The 25,209-nt window shown below is 42.7% G+C and overlaps 1 protein-coding gene and 1 long non-coding RNA gene across 2 annotated transcripts; one reads left to right on the forward strand and one right to left on the reverse strand.

Moving 5' to 3' along the window:
• Window positions 1-1,603: 1,603 nt before the first annotated feature.
• NTPCR (nucleoside-triphosphatase, cancer-related) lies at window positions 1,604-14,391 on the reverse strand. The gene is made up of 5 exons (XM_035323219.1): window positions 14,276-14,391; window positions 11,700-11,862; window positions 10,678-10,774; window positions 7,562-7,771; window positions 1,604-2,872 (listed from the first exon to the last, which is right to left on the reverse strand). The coding sequence occupies exons 1-5, from the start codon at window positions 14,307-14,309 to the stop codon at window positions 2,804-2,806; spliced, it is 573 nt and encodes a 190-aa protein (XP_035179110.1). The 5' UTR covers window positions 14,310-14,391; the 3' UTR covers window positions 1,604-2,803.
• A 483-nt stretch (window positions 14,392-14,874) lies between these two features.
• Window positions 14,875-24,848, forward strand: LOC118164988. Its single transcript, XR_004749795.1, has 3 exons — window positions 14,875-15,080; window positions 15,508-15,702; window positions 24,771-24,848. It is a non-coding gene; the product is annotated as an uncharacterized LOC118164988 (long non-coding RNA).
• The last annotated feature ends 361 nt before the right edge of the window (window positions 24,849-25,209 follow it).

Genomic DNA, 25,209 nt, shown 5'->3' on the forward strand with positions numbered 1-25,209 from the left:
GTGTAAGTCACCTTTCTGAATGAGGTTGTTGGTTCCTTCCAATAACTTCATTTCAAAGACAGTGGTATATTAAAATAAAATCACAGTTGGCAGTGTCCTCTTGTTCAGCAAACTAAAGCAACACAGTGGAATGAAAGAATTAAGAATTTCATGAAGTCAAAATTCTGGGCAGTGTATTTTTCCTTAAATAAGGGTCCCTTCAGCTTTATGCTGTTTAATAAAATACCCGAGTAAAGCAGGAGCAAACTGTTCCCCGAGCCAAATAATGTTCCTCTCCAACCCTTCCCATTTTACCTCCCAATTTCACTACCAGAGGGAACTTCCAGTACAATTCTCAGCATATTCAAGAGTGATGCATTCACACCCACTAGAAGGCATACTCTTAACACTATGACTCCTGTGCAAGCGAAGTTGCAGATGCAAACTCCTCCTGAAAGTTTGTGCACAGCTGAAACAAAGCCCATGTGAGGGCATACGGATGACTGCATAACTCCGTGCATCTCGTGCACATGAAATGAGCTGCACACACCCCATATTAATACAAGTTTGTGGGAGAAGGTGCCCAAGCAACATGGCAAAACCAGTCACAAAACCGCGCAGCACCAGTACTGCAGCAGAGCACAGCAAATTCCCCCTGAGTTGTGCTAGCGTAAGGCACAAAAACTGAAAAGCAATATCCAGCCTCATGGTTCACCTGGGCCTTGACTCTGTTCAGATTTCTGGGTGGCAACAGCCAGAGGTTTTATCTTTTCTCATCAGCATGAGATCACTGGGGCTGCTGCAGAAAGGGCAAAGAGGTTTTTGAGTTTTGAGTTTCCTCTTTAGTGCCCAGCAGTAGCCCTCAGGTAGCACAGCGCAGTTGCCTCTGCTCTTCTTACTGCAAATCTTGACACGATGGTTTCATTCAGCCAGTGGCCTCCAGATGGACACAGAAGTTGCTGCCATGCCGGGAGACAAGCACAACGAGTGCCCTCTACAAAAAGTAGAGAACAAACACCCTGCAGGCTCCTTGTCACACAAGAAGCACAATGGAGCTGTACCACCACCATCACCAGACTCAAGCAGGTAAGATGGGATCTTTCATGTTCAAAACACAGAACCCAGCAGCCGCCACCGCCACAGGCAATGACTGGTAAACACTGGGCTAAGAGCTAGACATGACCTTTCATTCACAAGGCTGCCAGTCCTCAGTGCCAGTCCTTTACAGGCAGGATTTGGAGCCATCCATCCATCTTGTCTAACAACAGAGAAAAATGCCTGTGGATTTACAATACCTTCAGGGCTCAGCCTTATTTTGTGAAAAGCAGGCAGGAGCTGTATGTTTCCAGAGGGGATCTCTGAGAGGAATTCTCTTTTCCCTAGATATGAAGGCAACCCCATTATCCAAATGGCTGTGGCCAGAACGGTGTAATGGAGCTGTCAGGGAACAGGGCCACAGCATCCTTTAACATGACACGTCTCTCCTGCCATCTGGGCAGGGACAATATTTCTACCAGACTGGCATTCCAAATACAGGAAAAAGAGCACCTGTAAAAAAGATGCCTGTCCCCATCCAGCCACCTAGGAATGTCAGTGTCACTTTGCATAGAAATAAGAAACAAAATCAATGTTTGAAAAAGCCTTTAGTTTGCTCACTTTAACAGTTGTTGAACTTACCAGAAAAAAGTTAAGGAACAACTGAGGTCTTAACATCTTACAGCCAGAGATGACTATAAATTGTACAAGGAACAGGAGTGCACCTGGGAGGGAATTCTGTTTTCATAACATGCAAAACTGATTATGTGCAAGTACTTTTTCCTAACACATTTGCAAACCGCAGAGGAAAAAGACATTGTCTAATACTCTCACACACTTCTTATATCACAACTATTAAGTGTGTATAGAATTGAATAAGGAAAAAAAAAAAACAAGCAAAAAAAAGTATCAGTAAACATAATGGCTTGTAAAAACCAATAGACAAATGCAGAATTAAGTCAATCCTGAGCTCATAAACTCTGCATGAAAAACATATGTCAAGATTTGATTCAGCTCCATGAACCTAAAGATTTTCTTTAAGGGGTGTGAAGTAAGGTCACCATCTGAAACTTTGAAATTAACCCAAAAGGCAGCCCTCCTAGCTACTGTCTGGGCCACTTAAGAAAGGGTATAGCTGGTTATGTTTCCTGAAGTGGAATTCTGTATTGTTTGGGATTACAGGAAATGTCCATGGAATTCTCTATAACCCTTCTTACCATGCAGTTGAGGAGAGAGGTGCCTGGAGGATAGAGGGCAGGAATCCACTTACTCCTTCCACCTCATGGACTGTCAGCACCCCTGGTGAAACTTTAACACACCTCAACCAGGTCAAAGTTAGCAAAGGTATTTATTTATACACAAGCCAGGCTTGTTGGTTCCTCAACACACATTACTGCATGGGATGTTACAGACCCCAAACTGCTCACTGGCCAGAACAGTCCTCACCACTCTGAAGGACTCAGATCTCCGTCAGATTTGGCAGCTAATTGCTTTTACATGGTGTAACTAGGATCAGAGTCAAACCACCTAACTTTCAAATACCCAGGCCGGATTTTCATGTTAACTATGGATCTCTCGAAGTTTTGAATGGATCAGCTCATGACCTGGATGAACAAGAACCCTTCCATCTTGTTTGCACAGTTTAGAATATTACCAGCTTTACCTTGCTTACCCTGGAAGCTCTAGTAAAGCCTCCAGGAGCTTCAGCAGGAAGAGCAGATTAAATATCCACAAAGCATTATGTTTTGTAAAAATAAAGGCTTTAGTGTTTACAGACAAGAAAAGGTCTTCATTTTCTGCAGGACTCCACAGCTGCCAAGATGTCTTGCAAAATGTTGTTTCTGTTTTCTTTACTAACCTAGAGAAAGAGAAATTAGAACTCATGTAATTTGACGAATAACCTCTACATCACTGTTTACTCAAAAAAAACAAAGCAGAAATTCAAATGCATTTCTTTCTTGGTGGAGGAATGTTGAGTGTCAAACACCTGTCTTCTTGTACTAATGAGAACACAATAATAAGCTAAAGCCACAAACGTGCACATGTAATTGAATATTCGGTGATCTTTCTGATTTAATTACCCATGGCATTTTGCAGTATTATTCAGGGCTTGAATAACTAACAAGAATTGCTCTAAGAGGCTCTGTGAACTTTTGTCTTTACTAGAAATCCTTTTTGATTACCAAGCATTATTTTTCTACTATAAAGTGGAGTTCTTACGCCTTCAGTGCTTGAGAAGATTGTATTTCCAGGGATGACAGCCTGAGTCAAAAACATCTTCAATGAAAAATTTCAGGCTTAACAGCACAACTGTGTACTTAGAAACCTTAGCGCTGCAGGACGGAAACTCCTTGAAAAAGAAATAAGACTACCTGAAGGAGCTGGGGGTCTTTTGTGTTGCACTGAGGCATGCCCTTGGTTTAACAGTCTGTGGCAATGCTGGGTGTTAACAAGAGCCCGTGTGGAAATCCACAGTCCGGTCATTCTTCTGGGTCCACCAGTGTTGCAGCACCTGCAGACCGCTGTGAATTGCCAAGGAAACACTGCCAGCTCAGCTCCCTGTTCCAGCAGTGACAGAGCACAGAACGGTGGGGCTGGGGGTGCAGATTACCCCTTCTTGAATGACCGTGCGCCAGTGCAGAGCCCCGTGACCCACATTATGTACGTGAGTGGCCACGGCATGACCAACTCAACCAAAACCTGGGGAGAGGACTGGAGGGTGAAGGGGTTAAATAGTTGTGAAGTGTCACCAAGAGCTTCAGTTAAAAAGCTTGAGGAATTTTCCTCACTGTTCAGATCCCTGCAGAAAAGGCAGAAGGAAATCCTGCTGTGACAGATGAGCGCCCCCCCCCCCCAGAATAAGTAAGGGCATTTATATCTTCAACCAAGTTTGAGAAGTGCTGCTGGAAGAGAAAGAAAATATACCCCAGTATACGTGGGGTATACGTGGCACGTATACGTGGCATGGAGCTCTCCACCAGAAAGGCTGCATTGCATTCCCTGTAGCTGCATTTAATACCTGAGCACGTGGATCTGTGTTCCTGCCAGTACTACAGTCAGTACTGAACTGGAGAAGGTCTATTATTATTATTACCATCATCATCACCAACAAATTCAGTCCTACCTGAAGAATTTAACCCTAGGCACCTATTGCTATTCAGTCACAGACACCCTATCCAAACGCTGGAAAACTGCCCTATAAACCTAGAGACAGTGGTATCACCTATGATACTTGAATTCAAGAGAACAGATCAACATGGGACTGATGAAAAAGTGGTGTTAAAAAAAAAGAGGAAAGGACCGGGAAGGTCTGCCTGCAAGTTGCTGTTTTTATTGAGTATTGTTCCAAGGCTATTATAAGATAAAAAGAAAGGCCCACAACAGCAAAGAGCAAGACAATAAAGAATGGAATTGCTCTTCAGTAAGGCTATTGAGACACCCCGAGGTAAACAAGGCACAGAGCACAGACGAGCCAAACTCTAAATCTCGCAGCAAGTGTCCTGACATCCTGACTTTCAAAGGACCTTCTCAACATTTAATAGCTCTTCCCACTGTCTCACAGCCAACAGAAACAATACTGCATTTTATCTGTCCTTCTTCCATACCTACATGCCAGAAGTCCAGCGAGAGCACCAGAGAGCGTGCCAAGTGCTGGGAAATTCTCACGAGTGTTTTGCAAAGGCTGCTTGATAGATACCAGCCTCCTCTTCAGATCTGGAGACATTCTGTGCAGGCAGCTTTCCCAGGCAGAACAAGTCTCCCACTATCTGCGCTGAATGTACAAAGAGATGGGCAGTCTTTTTAGGGAGTAAAAGCAACTGCAGATACTACCTAAATGCTTAGTCAAAAGCGATCTGGAAGAAACGATCACCTGAACTCCAAGCATGCAAAAGGACAGAAGCTTTCTTCCCCTAACAATTCAAGAACTGTCAAGGAAACAGTGCTAGCAGAGAGCATTCAACTGGAACCTCATCTACTTCTTATCCATTTAACTCTTTTTTCTTTCTCAAAAGGCAGAAACAACCAAACTTCACTCCTGGGTTTCATGGAAGCAAAATTAATAGAAGGGAAAATGGGAGAAAATGAATCATGCCAGCTGCTAGGGATAAAGTGATCCCATTTATGACTCCATGTCTGCAAAACTACGCAGACCCAGGCAGTGCAAAAAGAGCCCCCGTACTTTCACTGGAAAGTTTAGTTCTCAGCAAAATGGAATTGGGCAACAATGGAAAAAAATGTGTTAAATATCAGATCCCCTATCGTTAAGTGCTCTAGATAAAATAAATTAAACATTGGGGACCAAATCTCAACTGCTTTTAGGGCATCTGGACCCATTTACACCAACTGAATATGCTTTCAGGACAGAAGGGGCTGTAAAACCCAAAACAGCTGTGTCCAGGCACTTAGTGTCAAACATCAGAACCATCCTTGTGACAATAAAAGAAGGATCAGAAAACCCTGCTGAGTTACTTGAATGCAGCTTAACTCCACACTAAGTGACAAAGCAGACAGAACTGCTTTGGAAGACAGCCACCTACCTCTGCGCACTTCCAGGAATCATAAAAGTTAGCAAGAAAAAACTAACTATGGGCTCCTTGGGCACTCCAGGCTCTCCCCATGCCACAGCCCTTCAATGAAGTAGCTGGTGATCCGGTGTTTACTTCAGCAAGTGGCACATCTGACTCCCCGAGGGCAGGTTCTGCTCCTGCTCACACACACGTTTTAACTAGCTGGGAAAGAGCATGTAGCGTGTCACGGGAGCTAGACAGATGCTCTCCTGTACAAGACTTTAGTGTAGCAGGTCTCTTGTCATCGGGGAACTATTGCAACCTGCCACACATTTCACACTCTCGCTTTTGGCTGAAGGATCCACCAGAGAAATCTGTACTTAAACAAACCTGCACATTCTAATCTCAGCATCATAAACAGGATGGCTCTTTTTTTTTTTTAGCAAAGGGTTTGTTTTAGAAAACATTGCTCTACTGAAATGTACAGCAAGACTTTAGCTGGCCATAGACATTTAAGAGAAAGATGCACTGGCAGACTGACACACCCAATAACCTGGGGCTGAGCAGCACGTGCCCTCAGAACATCACCTGACATAAAGAGACAGTGGAAGGCTCCGAAGCTTCCTTGAAAAACCAGGCAGTGCTTTCTAGCACTTTGCTTCCTTCCCTGAGAAGAAGGAATGCTATTGCCTCACCGTGACTGCATCCTATGCAGCAAGAAACTGCTGCCTGCAGCGAGGCATTCGCCACTGCCTCTCCCCCAGCCAAAAGGCAAATCACAGAGAATTCACGTTCACGTGCATCCCCGGTCAGTAGCACAGCAAGCACGTCAGCTGTAGGGTGGGAAACACGTGGTTTAGTGTCTAAAGGGAAAGGTAGGAGCCAAATGTTTATGGGGGAAAGGAACATTCTCTTGTCTTTGCTCCTGGGGCTGCTTCAGCACTTAAACAGGCTTTTAATTCAAAAACCAGAAACTAAAGAGGACCACCAACTAGAAGAAAGCCGAGGTGCTGTTCTGAGCACTGCAGTTCTGTAAATGTCACTTTGAAGAGGAAAAAAGGAGATGGGGGTTTTTCTTTCTCCACAGAAAGTAAGATCATTCAGGACAGAGTTGTTGTGATCCAAGTGAAGGAGGAAGGAAAAAAATAAATCACAACCAAGTACACACTGTCACTGTGAGCTGCATCCACTGAAGACCAGGCTGCAGCACCGTACTGCTCCACAGCATACTGCCCCTGCTGGTGAGCGGGGACATCGAAGTCCCACTTAGTGTCTCTCTCATTTATAGATCCATGGAGTTCAGTTTTGGATATACAGCTTTATTCTCTCCTAGGAAGAGTAACACTGAGCAGAAGAAATAAAGGAGTGGGAGCTGTGTTTAGCTTGCAAGTTTTCAAGGCACTTAGAAATGTCAGGGGAACCTCTCACGTATTCCTGTGAACAGGCTGATCTGTTGTTGTAAGTTTTGGAGAATTTCTCTGTAACTGATCAGAAATGCACTTTGAGGCCCTAATATCCTGAAAATTATGTCTGTAGAATAACATAATGAATTCCAAAGTTATTTCACTGACTCTAGAGAAAGCACACTCCATTTACAAGTGTCTTTCTTCTAGAAATCATTTCTGCAAACCCCACTGCTTTTTTTTATTTTTGAATACGATTACTGGTAATATTTCTGCAAGCCAGTCTGAAAAAAAATTCTGACTGTACTTTAAAAGATTTAACTCTCAGGAATAATGAATACTCAGATGGCAATAATACTATAGCAAGTAAACCTTTAAAAACAACTACATCATTACTTCCACGGCCCCTCACAAGCAAAGCCAGCTGTGAGACTGCTACAGCAAATGCCAACTGCGAGGGTTTTTTTAATAAGGTGAACACCTGCCCATTAAGAACCAAATGGAAACTAAAAAACTTATTTCATACAAGCTACCCACAGCTATCAACTGGTAGTAACAATTATTTTTTAAACAGAGACAAATACAAACCAGCAACCCAGAACAGAAGGCTCTTTAAGAACATTTAACATTACTCACGTTGAACACTTTAACATCTTTCCTACTTCTTATTTCTTCAACAAGATCCAGTGGCTTTCCCTTCGGTACTGGAATCGTTCCAAGTACCACGGTGCCAGGGTCGGTCAGCGTTTCCCGAACAGCTCGGATAAAAGCCTGGCTGAAGAGCTCCATTTTACCAATCTCGTCTATGACGCAGATCTTTTTCTCTGTATCGCTGCCATGGTTTACCTGCGGAAAAGTGCATCAGCAGGCTGTAAACAACACAGACCTTAGAACGAGCAACAGAAACAGTTTCTGTGCTAATAAAAATTACCTCCACAAGAAATCAATTACATTATAATTCTGGGGGAAGTGGAAGAGTCAAAGTCGCTGTTGGTGACTGACAGACTTTAAATTTGTCATTGATATTTCAGCGAAGATTGTTGGAAGATGAGAATGCAGGTACAACATAAATACCTAAACACCAACTACAACAGGAAATATTCATATCAGTTTTCCTTCAAAGCAGCATTCTCACAATGGCCCTCTAAGAGCTTGTTGATAGATCAAACTGCACTTCGCCTACTAGCAACTCTCATTAATCCTGAGGGACTCCTGTTTTTCAAAACACTGGCTTCTGCATTTAGAGTAGATCAATATCCACACTACACAATTATTGATAAAAGGCTTGCATTAAATCTAGATTTGGGAACTTGTCTTCTTGTAGCTACAGGATGCCACTCGAAAAACAATTTTAAATTGAGAAGCCTGTTCCTTGTTATTTTAGCATAAGAAATGCTAAATCAGATTTTTGTACCCTTATCTTCAGTTTCCAAGTTGTAAGTAAGATTTCAGATTTCATAAAGATTATTCTTCCATTATCAAATCATACGGCAGCAGTTTTGCCTGTGCCAGCTGAGCCCCTAATGCTGCAAAGTCAGGCATGCAGAGAAGTGAACAGACAGATCCAGGCAGGTCTCAGGGACTTCACTTCTGGCTCCAGTATTTCTAGCATCATGGTAAACTTTCAAGAGGTCAAGACTGTTCGTCCAAAGTAGAACAAGAAGTCAGTAGCCAAACTGTAAACAGAACTGTGCTGACCTCTCCAGAAACAAGAATAACGTTCACCTTCACATTTTGCCTCCCTTTTCTGTCTGATCTATTGCTCCGGCATAGTCTCTTGCGACAAAATTGACTTGAACATCAGATTTGTGATTAGAACCTCACATCACAGCAAGCAATGCAGAGGCACATTGTGATAGAAAGCCTTGAGAGTTGAAAAAAAAATCCATCAACTAGAAGAAACACCAAATTAAACAAATCAGAAAGAGTGTAAGGAGGGCAAAAAACAGCATTTCTCTCAAAACAACTAACATTTTTTAAAGCTATCTTGATAACCAACCAGGACATTTCCAGCTTTTCTCTATTTATTTTTTTTTCTCTCTATTTTTCTTCAAGGAAAGTGGAAAGCTGTGCAACATGCATCCTAAAACTTTTTCAAGCCAAGTCCCTGCTGAGCTGCTGTTTTATTTAAAAAGCTTTCACAGATCAGTTGGCTAAAAAGCCAACGTAGTCACTAGGTCACCCCCTGAGAAACAGAACATTTTACTTTGAGAACAGTCCAGAGTCCTGCCTGGTAACATTTCCAGAACCAAAGAGCTCACCCACTGTAGGATCTATCTCAGTTCTCAATGGAACAAGAAGACCCAAACCGTAAGAGCTGAAGCTGTCTGCCAGCCTAACCAGGTGCTTTCCCACTCCCCGCTGGTCTTTGATCAAACCAGACCATGCCTTGTTCATTTGCCTCTTCTTGTCTCAGGTCTGTGATCTTGCCCGCCTTCTCTCTCCTCTTCTCCCATTTTATACCACGTACATGCATGACCACGTTCCCACAGAACGGATTAACGATGCTTTCAGTGAGAACAGGGTCGTGCACTGTCCTACCCTTCTGGCCCCTTTTCTTCCTCTCTTCACTCTCTTGTTCTCACAGAAAGCTATAAAACAAACAGAAAAAAATGAACGCTGCTAACCCTCCTAGCAAGATCATTCACAAACTTCAAATATATTAAGGCAGCAGTTAAATGATTAAGAGTACAGCACTGACTTAATGAAGCCTTTTTTATTTCTTTTAAACTATTCTTCCATTTACCAACACAGTAAATCAAATTACAGTGAAGTTAAATAGTTTAGAAGTCTCATTTTATTCATATTGCCTTTCTCCCTTGCCCCCAACATCTTTGCTTCGCTCATCTCAGTCTTTAGCTTTCCTTGACAAAAACAATCTGATCCTCAATCTCGTTTTAGCCCCTTTGCACCCTTCTGTTTTATTACTTTTTATAATTATTATTATTTTTCTTTTTTTTTTTCCCTAAGTTCATTAAGAAGTCCCTTCTTCCTTGGCCCCTTGAGATTTGGCAGTGTAGAAAAATCACAGTGATTGTTAGTACTGTTCAGCAGCTGCTGCACAGTTTATGATACGTTATTGCCAAAGTCAGGTCTGTTCTTGTTTAATTTTGGAGAGGGGAAAGGTTGGGATGAGAGGAAGGAGAAGGAAGAAGGAACACAGTCGTAATATTGCTTGCACTGTTGTAAAAGGATAATAGGAGAAGAATAGGAAAAAGCCACAAAATGCTCTGTGTGCAGCAGCCCATCTCAAATACTTATAGACTGCTATAACATTAAAACCTAATCGTAATTATGTAGCTGTAAACAAAAATAATCGCTGGATTCAAGAAACAATGTTTCTACTGGAAGAAGAAAGGAATCAGTGAGAGGGGAAAAAGATACATAAGAGGAACAGCAGGAAAATCCTTTTTCTTGGACCTACTAACTCCTCCCAGTCGTGTGCGGTAAGCCACCTGTACATTTTGTTTATCTTCCAATGTGCAATTCGGTGGCATGGGAAGAAACGTCCTGTCGGCTGTCTCTCAGCCCCAGGACAGCCTGATCGCAGGACGATGTCAGATCAAGAAGGAGATGGAAAGCGATCTCTGCCCCTTCAGCTTCCCAATCCGATCCTGAAGTCAATCAGTATCAGTGAAACCCAAGAAAGAGGCCCTTTATTACCATCAAAAACTAGGGCTGTAGAAGGGTCTTCTGATAACACTCATTATCATCAAGCATCCATTTTTCAGCAGCTTTACTGTAATACTCACGTTTCTCAGCACAGGTAGAACCAACTGCTCAAATGAAACAAGGTCTACAACATACTGTCCAACTCGGTATTCACGTCTTGAAGCAGAAGAATCAGAACTGAATTTGAAAGACATAAACAGATCCTTCTAAGTCGTAAGTTTAATGAGAATTGACTGCAGTCATTTCAAGTGCACTTATTAGAATAGTTACCCCAGTAAGTCAAACTCCCCTTAATTCTTCAAAGGAAAGAAACCCTGTAAGCTTCACATTAAGTCATGCTGCAGAGAGCGTACTTTCAGATAATAAACATACCATGACATACCTTCAGTACTAGATAAGCTTAAATTTGAACGCTATGGAAGGAAACTATAGTTTCCTGCACTGAAACCAAAATAAACACCTGCAGTTCATGGAAGCATAGGAGCTACTTTTGAATTAGGTAATGTGACATTACAGACAGCACCACTGCGGTAGCCCAAGGCTCAGAATGGGCTCTGACACACTTAGCAGTCGTGGCAAAATATTTGGGCAGTCTGCATGTGCTGCATCACATATGCAAACACCAGTCTTTTTCTTAAAATTTCATACATCACTCTTTTTCTTAAAATTCACACATGGGATTTGTGGGCCAGTCAGTGGCTCTTTAAAAATGTTACATGCAATTTGCCTTTAATTTTCAGATTTTGTACCCATAAATTGGTTTGTGGAAACAATCTTCCTTTCTGTCTACAACAAGCTATTCACTGTATCTCAAAGAGACTCGGACTCATGAGAAAAGGCTGAGCAGTGCTTCTTCTAATGGTGTAAAACAGGCAGTAAGAGAGAACATCCTTCTCTAGCACATTTTCCATGTTTCACAATGTGATAGATAAGCAACAATGCAACAATGCAGGGATCAGTCAGGTCATGAGAACTGAACAAAGAACCTGACATGAAAGCCATATGTGCAATGGTAATCACCTTCTGGAGGAGCACTTAACATGCTGACACACGAGAGAAGCATAAAACAACAAGCTGCTTGCAACAACTAAAACTTCAGTACCTGACTCTAGATAAAGGACCTCGTTTTCCAGATAAAGTGACAACATCAAATCCTCTTCTTCTGCCACCTTCTTTAACTTCCTCTGTGTAAAATCCATCAACGGGAACGTCTGAGGATCTTAGTGCCTGAGTGACTTTCTGGATCAAAGTAGTCTTTCCAATCCCTAAAATCATAGGGGAAACAAAAAATACACAGGATTAATCTTCTGCTGTAAAAGCCTATTTTTTAAATACCACAGCAATGACGTGATTTAGCACAAATACTGGTTATTTACTTATTTATTTAAGAACAATTTACAGACTTAAAAAGTGGTAGGAAAAGCAAGAACAGAAGCACCTTTTACAGTCCATGTTGTACCAACACCATAATGTTTTATTAGTCTTTAAGAAGTATGCCTACAGTGAAGTCACAATGGAATGGTAAAAATATCCCAGGCTACCACTGAACTTTTTTGCTTAGTGTCTGGACAGGCCACAAAGCTTGCCCCAAGATGGCAAATACACAAGAGATTAGCCCATGCTGAGAGCCACACTGTTACACAACTGATATCCAAGCTAGCTACAAGGCTGACTGATCAATCTCCTTTTCTTTATCACTGCTCCTCACTATCTTTTAAGATCAGAGATTAATTCATCCTCTTTTTAGATTAGGTCAAAACTGATTGCTATTACCATAAGCCTGACTACCAATGGATTAAGCACGCAATACTTGTACTGTGTCCTAGCAATCGGAAGCACTCAATAGCCCCAACATATCAGATCCCACAGGGCCAAAAAAATACTTCCAACAACAGGCACAGGCTTCTAATGCTACAGTAATTGAAGCAAACTGACATAGATAGATACAGGGAAAAGCTTTTTTTATTATTATTTTATTTTTATTTTTATTACTGTGAGGACAATCAAGCCCTTGCACAGGTTGACCAGAGTGGCTGTGAAGTTTTAATTCTTTGAGATTTTCAAGACCTGACTGGATAACGCTTTGAGCAACCTGGTCTCATAGCTGGCCCTGAATTTCCTTCCTGCATGAATTATCCTGATGTCCTATAATCAATTCTCCCAGATCTAAGAAAGATCTTTAAGACCCTTCTGATGCCTCCTAGCACAACTTAATGTATCTTCTATGTGAATGTTGGCCACTTTCCAGACATCTTCTGTTCTCACAAAGGAGCCATCTCCCTTCTTTGCCGTTTTAGAAGAACATCCCTCAACAAAGCTGAGCGTAAAAGAAGATAGCCGCCTCTCAGAATTTATTGTTAGCACTTCATTTTTAATCGTTCTTATCAAGAAAATCTGTTTTAGAAGATGGAAATTATCCTGCAGAGGAACTCTTTAAATTCCTGGAGACAAGGAATAAAGATGATTGTGATGTGTGTAAAGATGCCAACAGAAGTCTTTTCAATACGGAAACTAATTTCCTAGATTTTATGCAGATTTAGGAACTACTTTATTAACTGTCAGTCTCACAGAATGGCTTGGGTTGGAAGGGACCTTAAAGACCACCTGGTTCCAACCCCTGCCATGGGCAGGGACACCTCCCACCAGACCAGACTGCCCAAAGCCCCATCCAGCCTGGCCCTGAGCACTTCCAGGGATGGGGCATCCACAGTTTCTCTGCGCAGTCTGTGCCAGGGTCTCACCACCCTCTGAGCGAAGAATTTCTTCCTAGTATCTAATCTAAACCTACCCTCTTCTAATATAAACCATTTCCCCTTGTCCTATCCGCACACCCCCTGACACAGAGTCCCTCCCCAGCTTTCCCATAGCCCTCTTTAGGCACAGGAAGGCCCCTGTAAGGTCTCCCTGGAACCTCCTCTTCTCCAGGATAAAATATCATACATCTTCTGTGGCTTCAAGGGTATCTAGTCAAGCACAACTTTAAAAATTGAAGCCAAAGAGACTCTTGGCATTTGAACAACAACAAAGTAACAACCGTGGCACCATCGTTATCTGCCATCTTTCCGAGGCCTTGTCTCTATATGGGAATTTATACTAATTCATCTAAGTAGATTTGATCTCTCTGATTTGGTTACCTTCAGTAAATTGCCAAAGTAAGCTAAAATGATTCAAACTAAGTTTAAGAAAGCTTAAAATTATATATTTATCTGATCAGAAGACTACATCCAATTTCAATTAAATGAACAGTAGCAAGGCCAGGGTCAGCCAAACCTCTGACGGCTGCCTTTATTCACGTGGGTGAAGAGGAAGAATGAAGTGGGGAGTGTGTATTTCTACCTGAAGCTAGCCGTAGCATTTGAAATTACAGACATCACCAGGATCAGCAAAAGGCTCACAAGAAGGAGATTCAGGCCCATGGCTTTATTAAAGCAAGCTCCGCAGTTGCAACAACAGATCTGGTTATTTTTTAACCTTACAGCTCACATTACATCCCTCCAGGATACCCAGACGACACCAGAATGTGAGCCCACAGCTCCGAGGGCCTCCCGGGGCCGCCTCAGCCCCGGCCCGCCCCCCGCAGGCGCTCCCCGGTTCCCAGCGGCTCCACGGCCCCGCCGGGCCCCCGGCCTGCCCTCGCCCTGCCCTCCTTTGGCTGCCAGCGCCGGACAGCGCCGTTACCTGGGGGTCCCGTGAGGAAAACGTGCCTGGCCATGGCGGCGGCCCCCGCTCCGCCCCTCGCAGCGCCGCGGCCCGGAGAAACACCGCCCTCGCCCCGCCTCTGCCCCGCCGGCCCGCGCAGCCTCGGCCGCCGGAGCCGCCCCGAGCCGGCCGGGCCCCTGACATGGCGGCGGGACGGGGCCGCCGGGGAAATGGCGGGGCCCGGGCCGGGGCTGAGGCTTGGTGTTTTCCTGCGCTGGGGTTGCCTCTGCCGTAGCGTTTCCCAGAAGGCAGGTGTTATTTAAAGTTAGGAGAGAGATGAAATGGGAGAAAACTAATTTCCTACACGTTTTCTAGTCAGCTTGACCTACTTCTCTGAAATATCTCTGAATATCTCCCTAGAGGTTTTTACCCGGTTCAGTAAACAACATGAGCCAGGATGCGTGGAAACGGTCAACGAAAAGACAAACGAGTTGTCTTGACACCTCGATGTGGACACCAAGTGAAGGGTGACTGGGGGTTAATCGGCTGGCTTGCTACAAAGCTGAGTGAATTGGGACACAAAGTGTTTGGCATGTTAGCAAAGACACTGACAGACATCTGTCCACATCCCAAAAAAGATGCTGACAGACATCTGTGCACATCCCAAAAAAATGTAAGCAGTCGGCCTCCTTACTTGTTTAGGCTTGGGAGATGGAGATTTGTAAGAGAGCAGAGAAGAGGATTTTGGTGTCAATTCTCCAGTCACACAAGGGTCAGCACACTGGTGAGGTGGAAATTGTCACCGCTATTTTCAGAAGACACTGCGGCAAAGTGATGCTAGGAGGTAGGGTTAATAAATCAGGTATTTGTCCCTCGGGTGGCATTCAGAACCAGGGCACATCCTCTACAATTGCAGCCTCAAGCTGAGGAAGTTGAAATCCATTTTGTCCATTTGCTGGGAGAGTACTCTTATAACCAAATTCACATGCTTTTTCTGTTAAGGCTGAAGCATGGCACAGCCACAGATTCAAGCTGATTGATTATCATGCTCAAATACTTCATTAAAAACAAAAAAAAACAAAAACAAAAACAAAACAAACAAAAAAACAAAACAAAAAAAACTGAAAACTCTGACATGCCTCTTGGGGGTAGGAGGGTGGAGAGGGAACAAAGCTTTCCATATTATCTAAAAATGAAAAGTACATTTTCATAGTTTACATCCCAGTATTTTTATTTTTATTTATTTATTTATTTATTTATTTATTCCTCAGGAGCAGTGAAGTTGTCATGATGTTAACTTACAGCTTCCTACAGGGGTTTGTCAGGCACCTTTAATCTAAAGAAAGAACTACAGCAAAGAACTGCATATTGACTAGACTATTAACACAAGCACAATGCTTTATAACTGGCTACTTCACCCTTGGCCTGGGCTTCCTGCACAGAACTTATTGTGATTGATTTTACAGGTAGGTTTTCCGTATAATATTAAACTATTTCAGACTACTGGCTGGTTGCCCAGTCAAGCCACATAAAGAGACCCATACAATGTTATTTTGTTCAACATACAGTTTTACTAGGTCTTATAAATCAACCTTTCATTTTCAGAAGTGCATGTGGAGAATTTTAGGGCTATCACTACTGTTTGACTGAGCCCTTGGTTTCTTGTACCGTAATCGAAGAACCATTTCATCCTGTTTTCAGAGAGAGGACTCTTGACAGTTGCTTCACTGTGTGGCTAAGACCTTGGTCTTGCAAACAAATGTGTAAGTAAAACAGTTGTGGTATCAGGGATTAAATTGGTTAGCATTCCACTTAGATTTCCATTATAATTTATGTATTTTTTTGCCATAAAATGTTCTCCCCTTCTGGGTGCTCTGTTTAGGCTGAAGTTATTTCAAATGCACCAAGAACAGGAGGTAGTTGTGCTGGCTGTGCTTTTGTGGAGTTTTGCTGTTGAGGGGACCTTATATTTGCTAAATGCATTTGAAGTTTTATGTACCTTTCCTCTAAGAATTACTGTTTAGGTCTGCTCCCTTTGATAAACGTATTCTATAATCAAGTCACTGCTGAGAACACAAGCTGTTCAAGAAACATGAACTGCAGCATGCAAGTTGTCTTCTTTGTAGCTGTGTGCTATAACCAGTTGTCTGGAGTCAGCCTGCTTGCTCTCCTGATCATGGTTTTTTTGCATTCTTGGCTAGGGGTGGTTAGCTGAAATAAAAGAAGCAACACGTACCCTAGCAGTGTCAGTAGCTAAAAGAAAATGTACAACATGGGGTTTACTCCTTTTAGGATGAGGAGAGAAAAAGATAACTCTTCCATCTGAAATGGGTAGCTTTATTAATAGTAATTTATTTCTAAAAGTTGAAAAATCTGCTGGCTCAAAGTATCCTCCTGTCCGATTACCTAGACTTTTTGGTATGTGAGTGTCAGTTAAATTCAACTCCTGCTCAATTGAACTGTAAGGTTCATGGTAAGACCATGAAAGAAGTATTTGCAAAAGTCTCATGCCTGGAAAATGCCCCTGTTGGTGTACCCATGATTGGTTGTGATTCTGAGCTCCAAGTGACCTGCAGAGACTTTGGAAGGAGCTGCCAATCACAGTTATGAACTGGTGCTAAGCCTGGGGAATCCTGCTTTTATTGCTGGATGTTCACTAAAAAAAAAAAAAAAAAAAAAAAAAAAACAACCTTGGATAGAGTCCTAGATCTTTATGTTGAATGGGGAAAAATTAATTAAGTGCAAGTTTCCAGACCAGTGGCTAAGAAAAGAGGTCATTTAAGATATTTATGGTATTCCCTTGGGCAGAAGCTGGAAGGAATGAGAGTGTAATCTACCGTCTCTGACCCGTACCCCCAGTTGGGCAGTAGTTTACGTTTCAGCACTCTGCCTCAAGGAAGGCTCAGCACATTGTTACAATTCTAGCCCTTCCTATATCTGGCGTCATTTTTTTTTTCTTACAGAAGAGGGAAAGTTTAAGTTGAAACACTTTTCTTGCTCTCCTCCAGCACTTGTCTTTTTGATTCATAGTGCCCTGAGTTTGTACAGCATTTTGCTTAGGTCAGGGTAGAGTATGTGCTGTTTTTTAAGGGATTTAATTTTAGAGAGTTCTTTACTTTGTCCTTCTCACTTGCAGAGAATGCTCCTGCTCACAGATTGTGGACCTAGCTGTATCTCACTAGGCTTCTAACGACATTAGTAGAAGTATTCTTATGACTGCCTCTGGTTTGTCTGTGGAGTACACAAGGCATCAGCAGGTGCCTGAGAATAAGCACTGAGCATCTACGGCCTGCCAGTCTTTAATCTCAAACTTCCCAGGGAGATAAGCTACTAGCTACACGCAGGGCCTCCTCTAGATGAAAACTGTGGTGCTCTCTGTGTGAGTGATTTGTTCATGAATCTTTCCTCTGTGGTTCATGAAGTAGAAAATCTTTATGTTCCAGCAATGGATGTGCTCCCCAGAACAGAAGAAATTCCTGAAGTATTTCCTGAAAATAGAGACATAAGAAATAAGTCATGTCAAATGTTATAAACACCTTCTAAATGGAAGTGGAGAATATTTGTGGAGAAACTTACATGAATTTGCTACTGTAAACAGAGACCAGCATTCAAAGAACACAGTTCTGTGTTTCTACCAGCACAGCACATCACCTACCAGAAACGGTGTTTTTCTAACAATCCGTATGGTTATGTTCCTTATCCTTGTACATACACACACGTCTACATGCATGCATCTATATTTGGCAACATATACCTTGGGGGATTAGTTGCTCTGATTATAAAGGCTTACACCCTTCAGAGAAATGTATGCTGTTAAGCAAGACAATCAGGAGGAAACATAAAAATAGTTTGTCTGTATGATAGGACTGAACAGGCGTATTTGTACAGGTATACCCTCTAGATGAGAAACCAAACAGAATTTCTGAGGAGGAGAATGGGTGATGATTTCACACGGGTCAGGAATATAAGCTGTATACTTTTGGGAACCTCTGTGCACCACTGATTTTGTTGGAGCTTGCTCAAAACTACAGGGTGCACCTGTATGTCTCATTACAGGTTTTAAGTTTAAATAATACATTTCTCCTCACTAATGATACAAAAAATTTACCATTAAAAGATGTTTCCTTCAGCTGATACCAAAATGCATCACTATTTCCAGATATAGTGTCCTCTTGTAATTTGGGTAGTGGTTAATTGCCTTAAAGTCAGCACGGTGTGACATTGAGAGGAGTTCATCCATCATGACGGCATGACAGTGATGCTCCAAAGAGGCAGTGTGAGAGAGACAGGAGCAGCAAGGAGCTGACACAAGGCAGCTGGTGTGCTAGCAAAGCTTAAATAGCACAGGCTAGTTCTAGCTGGGATCAGCATCAAATGTAGGTGTTGCCTTGGAAATGGAAACATGCAGATCTGTCACGGGTAACATGTCCATGCAAGGTTTTCCCCTTTCATAGTTTGCTTGTCCCCTGCATTGGGTAGAGATGTTCTAAGAAATTCCTTGCACCTCTTTTTTTTGCAGAGGCAGAACCCTATTTGCCTGCGTTGCTCTTCAGGCTGGAAAACAGCATGTCCGTGGCCTTATTATTTATTTCTTCCTGAGATAAGATATGTGCACATGGGTTAGTCCAATGCAAACACCTTTCTCATCTAGCCGTCTTCCTGTAGGAAGCTTATTGTCAGAGAACTACTGGAGCAGAACCAGGAGCCAAGGGGGGCAGTGACTCCAGACATTGTCCTTGTTGCCCAGGCCACCATCCCTCTGTATCTGAACGCTATGGGTAGTGCCAGGTGCTAGTAACAGGATCCATGGACAGTCCCAGGCAAGGCCCATCCAGAAAGTGTAACCGGAGACAGGACTGAGAAGAGATATCCCTATGAAGTTTCTCAAGCATGGACTGAAAGCCCAGGGCCAAGCTGAAATCCAGGGGGCACAGGGAATAGGGTGAGTGGAGGCACCTGGTAAGGCTGCTCAGGGCCATTTAGGCTAATTGGTGGCCTGGATGCTTTTTTAGATTGTCTAGTCCTCTGAATCTCGTACTTGTAGCTCTTGCTCTTTGTTTAAAGCGTAGCATACTTGTCTGTGATAACTTGATATTGGCCTGGTCCTAGGAAAATGAAACCAATGTGATCATGCTGTGTGGATATGTATGTCACTTCACCGCTAATAACCTTTGAACCTCCTGGACAACTGCAACCGATTTAGCAGAGAGGAAAGAGTCGAAAGTCTAGTAAGTTGCGATACATTTTTTAACATGCGTGTCTGGATATAACAGAAAGACCATTTAATGCTCTGAGGGGAAATATGCAGCATAAATAGAATCCTTATTAAGCAGGAGAGAAGCCATGCAGAGTTCACCTCGTAGCACGGATCTTTAGGAAACCAGGTTTCAGTGTTTCCTTTCTTGATGAAACAGCTTGCCTGTTTGCTCTTTTCAGTGATCTCCCACCTCCTACTTCTTCAAAAAGAAAATAGTCTCCTTGAAACTGCATGACATGTTGCATGAGATTCTTACATTTTTAGTATAAATAGCAAGAAGCATTCACTCTGGAAGAGAAAAAAAGCAACTCAGCTTGCTATGGGATGATGAAAATAGATTTCCTATGTTAATCTGCTATTTTGACTTAAATACTCACCTGCAAGTTTCAAATTTCAGCTGAGTTCTGCTTTGTGGTAGATGTCAATGGGATAAGCTGTACTTGAGGTGGAACTGTACTGCAGCAGAGAACAGATTTGATCATATTGCCAGATTTCTCAGTTGCTGTTTTTTAAGGTGTAACATTTTTGTCAAGCAAATGTCATTCTTTTGACTGTTGGTTTACACAGGCATGTGAACATAAGTGAGTTTCTATACTACCTCGAGTGACAGTTGGCAGAATGCTTGGTACAAGCTGCTATAAAGGAGCAAGTGCATCAAGCAGCAATTCCAGTAAGATAGTTCAATCAAAGAAACCACAGGATGAAGTGAATGCAAAGATCCCAGGAAAGCAAAGCAAATTATCTCCCACAGGGGGTCTAATCTCCTCAAATTCATGGAAAAAAAAATCCAGAGTTAGCAGGCATGAATAGTTAAGAGAATACAGAGAAAAACTAAGCCAGTCTGACAAGCTAGATACGTATGTATTTAGAAGAATTGAGTTCTCGGATTTATATTCCTCGGAGATGCTCCTTTTTTGATTACCAGCCTTTATTCATAAAAGATGCAGTGGTAAGCCCTGCAGTATGCTGCTGGACAGGTGTAAAGATGTTCAGGGAGAGTCTTCGTGTCTCTTTGGGCAAGTATGGAGAGGTCTCATGTAGCTGCTGGTAGAAGTTGCTGAATCTGGCACCCTGAGAGGCTCCTCATTCCTTCCCCCTTCCAGCCACTGGCAAGACTGAGCATGTTTTCCCAGCAGACACCCACCCACGCAGAGCACCTATATGCGTGCACAAAGAATTGGCCAGGCAGATCAGCACGGGCAGAAAACACAACACACTTGCAAATATAAACAGCAGCAGTAGACTTATCCTCTTCCCCTTTCTGGCTGATCAGGATGAAAGCCCATTAATGGAAAATGTACGTAAATATACATACATACATATACATATATATGTATATACACAAAATATATACACATATATGAGTATAAATGCACACATGCAGATAATAATACACACGTGGGTCCATGCAGAAGCTGGATCCTCTTCTCTGCACTTGCCGTGTCCATGAGCTGGCTTGGACTTGCTGGTCCCTCAATAGCCAGGTTTCAGATCCTTTGGTCTTTCCAGTATTTGGCACAGGTTCATGGCTGCTTTGGTACCTGGTTCCCAAGCCTTTTTATCCTTGTCTGGTAATGCAGCTTTGTGTCACACGCAATATGCACGGCCTCTGCTCTCTCCGCTTGCTGGCACCGCAGGCACATGAGCTCCTCTGACCTGTGGTCCTTACTTCAGGTGCTGACAGTTCGACCTCCACATTCTCTGGTTTCCCCTGTTGCTGGCACCCTACACACAGTGGCTCTTATGACTCATGGCACCCTCTCATACCACTTAGACCCCTCACTCCACCCAATTTCTCCAGCTGGTAGCACGGGGACCCTGGGGCTCAGACCTTAGGTACACACTTCCACAGAGACAGTGTCCCCTCACCCCAGAAGATACTAAAATTTGGAGATCAATAGGGCGGGACAGACTACGCTGATGAGGTGCAGGACATGGCCAGAATAGTGTGACATCTACCCCCTTTGATCCTCTTATCCCTCTATTTTCCCATGCTTGTTCCTTCCCAAACCACCTTGATCCCTTCCTTTCCATTGGAGGCAGGGACCTCTGATGAGGTTATTGGGGTTCTCCTTTCTGCCATGTGCATCTTTGATCCTCTGTGTGTATGGTGACAAGCCTTTAATCACAACCTAACAGATAAGGGGAGTAGACAAGCTTTCTCTCTGCCCTCACAAAGCATTTCATGAGGGAATGCAGTCTATCCTGCCTCTTGCTCTGTGAAATGACTTCAGTCTTCCATGAAGTAAGGGGCAAAAGGATCCAGTGCCCTGTCCCACTGGCTGGGTATGCAGGTCATACAATTCTTAATTGTCTATCATTCGGGTTTGGTTGCAAAATTACACCGAGCTGGGGTTGGTGTGACTCTGTGTATTTACAAGAAACTGAACAGTTTTCCTCTAGTCCATCAAGTGATGAACTACATTGAATTTCCCATCATTTTATTGCTGTCTCATGAAGTCCTTCTGTAACTCATGCCATTGAAGTTTTGTATTCTTCTATCACAAATAATTTAGCATCACCAGCAAACCTTGTCACTTCACTCTCTACTGTCTTTTCTGTATACTTTATGATGAATAAAATAGGCCCCACTGTAGATCCAGATGGACAACCAGTGGTGAACTTCGTCATTATGAAGATTGCCCTTTTCTTCCCCTACATTTTCTTTCTTCTATTTTATGCAATTACTTATTTTCAAGATTATTCCATGGAGGTTTAGCTCTTCACGAGCCTTAGGTGAGTGACCTTTTCAAAAGCCTTTTTGAAAATTTTCAGCAGATTATACACCCAGCCCCTCAGCTCCAAGAATTTAATTTCTCAGACACTCAGTGCCCCATTTGTTTTTCAAATTGGTTATTAGTTTCAGAAGTTGCTAAGTCTGAAGAAATGGAGAGACGGTGTAACTATAAAATCTAATTTCCATCAAACATGCAGTTTTCCAGCCTTACGCTGCTGATACTTTGAAATGATTCCAGTTGGATTTTATTATCCAGTAAGATACTAATTACTGTAAATGAAGTTGGCAGCAGAGTCCGTAAGTTGCTCTCTTGTTCTTCTTCTTGTTCTTCTGCTTTTAATCATTCAAGGGCAGAAGAGACCATTAGGCACATGTACTCATATCTAGGTTACAGTTATATAACAGAATATTACCCTCGTACTCCATGTGAAGCGTAATGCATTAGGGTTGTTGGAAGCTTTATCTTTTAGCGAGCTATCCAAGCGGGGTGCTGGCAAACCTACCAACACAGTTCAAGAAAATATTCCGCTAGTTAATTACCTTCATTTACAATTTTCATTTTCTTCCCTGTTTGGATTTTTCTAGCTTTGGTTTTCAACCAGTGAATCTTGTTATGTCTTTGTTTAATTAAGGAAATCTGATACTATATGTGCCTACATTTGTGTCGATATGAAAATAATGCCTAAACGTTCTCTTTTCACATCTTCCCCCTCACCTTAGTCGTCAGTTTAAGGGAGATCCTCTCCTCTACCCCTGCTCTTGTTACAGGAACAAGCACGTTTTCCCAGTGTGAGTCAGTCACTGGTAGTTACTTTTCTATTCCTCATATTTCTGCCAAGAAAAGAACAAAGGAAGTAATTTTTTCCTGCTGAATTCCTCTTGGTGCCACCTGTGGTTTTGCCCAGCCACAGCGAAGAAAGTCACAGAGTCAACAGTCTGTCCCGTGCTGAAATCTGTGCAGACTCTGGCACGGCTGTCAATCATCTCTTTCCTGATGTGAAAAACAAACCCACTTTTGGTACTAGCAGTTAATGGTCCTGATGCTGCTGAGTAGCCAATGCAGTTCAGTATCACTGGGAAAAAGGTAACATGAGCAATCAGGTGGATGGAATTCATTTCTTAAATGATAAAACCATCTTCCTGGTTACCATTTGCTTTAGTTACTGTTTTTTTATCATGTGTTTTCTAGCTTAGCTGCATTGTCATGTTACTGGTAATGTAGTTATGTTTAATTTCTCCTACAAACCCTTGTGGAGGGCTGCGTATAATTCTGTTTCTGTCATCACAAATTCTGATTCATCAGTTTAGGTTATTGTGCTGGAGTCTTGGTTGCTAGGAACAGAGGTTTGCCTCCTTGCCAGGAATCAAGGATTTGTTTTCTTCCCAGAAGAAACGCTCTTATTTACTTGTTCATAACGCGTGCTTTGTCTGCATGACTGCTGTTAGGATCCATTTGCAGTTTAGGTGGTTTTCAAGTAAAAATCCTTCCCAAGTGATAATCTTTAGAAGCAAGTGGATGAACACCACGTGGGTAGGAACATCATAGCAAGGCAATACATTTACAATTTAATAAAGGACGGATCCTTGCCTTATAACTCTGTGTCAGAGATTGCCCTGCTGCCACGTGCGTTGGTATTCAGTCTCACTACTGCCAATTGTTCCAACTGGTCCATGGTAGGCCTGTTCGAGGGGTGGTGGAAGACACCTGCCTTCCAATTTCATATAAAATACTCTTGTGCTAGGAAGCTTTACCCCATTCAGTGTTATTCCTGTTCCACAGTGGAAAAATCTAATTCTATGTTAACCTGGTATTAAGTTTAATTGTTGGAGATTGCATTCTGGAAAGAAGCATTTAAGGATCACCTGGGCAGTTGGTGTGAAAATAAAAGCTGGCTGCTCTGCATGTTAAGCTAATGGGAGGTGATGTAGCCTTTTTTAGTTAGGGCAACCATGAAAGGAAGAAAATATGGGGGCAGGGGTCACAGCAAAGGGTCAAGAAGATGCTCTCTTCTTCCTCAGTCCAAAGTCTCCTGACCCACACTCTTGAATGAAAACAGGAATGGTCATGTTAGTTACCTGGACTGAACTGTAGACTACTGTCATGCTGAAAGAAGAGCAAGAGCTGTTCTTTTTGTCCTCGTGTCCCAGCCTGAGGGTCGGGCCTTTAGAAGTGGCTAAGTTGGTTGGAAGGATGGAGCCCTGGGTTGCTTGGGCCAAAGGCCAGAAAAGGTTTGATGTGGTTTTGCTTCCTCCTTGTTGAGTGAGTGTGGAATGATTTTCCCTCTTGGAAACTTAGAAAGGAGCTAGGACCGGGTTTGGGTTTTTTTGCATCCTCCTTATTCTACCATGAACTTGGTTTCCCTGCAACAGAGCGAGGAGTTCAGGCTCTGCTTTACGTGCTGTCAGCCCTGGGGGCTCTGGCCTCAGCCCATAGCCAGCCCCAACAAAGCCTGACTGCAGGCTGATAAGTGTGTTTACCCCAGCCTTAAATGTAATGTTGCAGTCATTGCCACTTTCGTGTTATCTTCCTTCTGTTGCAGGAGTCTCATGTTTGTTCGTGCGACCTCCATGGCCATTCCTGTTCTTTTCCACCTTTATGGAAATAAACAATTTATGTGAGTAAGTTTCTATAAATGTTTTCAGTTTGTGCTATGTGACTTTAAATCCTTGTTTTACATTGGGTACGATTAAAATCAGTATTTGCTGTGTACTGTATGAAATATAGCTACTTAAACCTTTAGAAATGGCCCTGTTGGGCTGGTTGCTAATGTTTTAGAGAACATCTGTTATGACGCTGCATTGAAGAAATCTGTGTGAGAGCCAAAAGGTCCAAAGGAGATCCAAAAGCAGAAGTTCCGTGACTAATACCATGATATGTTTTGAAAGTTTCTCCGTTAATCTCAGTGTCCTGACTAGAATGTGGTTTTGATTATTTATGTTCTGTTCCTTCTGTATGTCCTACTATGTTATGTATTTGAC

This window comes from Oxyura jamaicensis, chromosome 3 (assembly GCF_011077185.1).
Source record: "Oxyura jamaicensis isolate SHBP4307 breed ruddy duck chromosome 3, BPBGC_Ojam_1.0, whole genome shotgun sequence".
NCBI lineage: Eukaryota > Metazoa > Chordata > Aves > Anseriformes > Anatidae > Oxyura > Oxyura jamaicensis.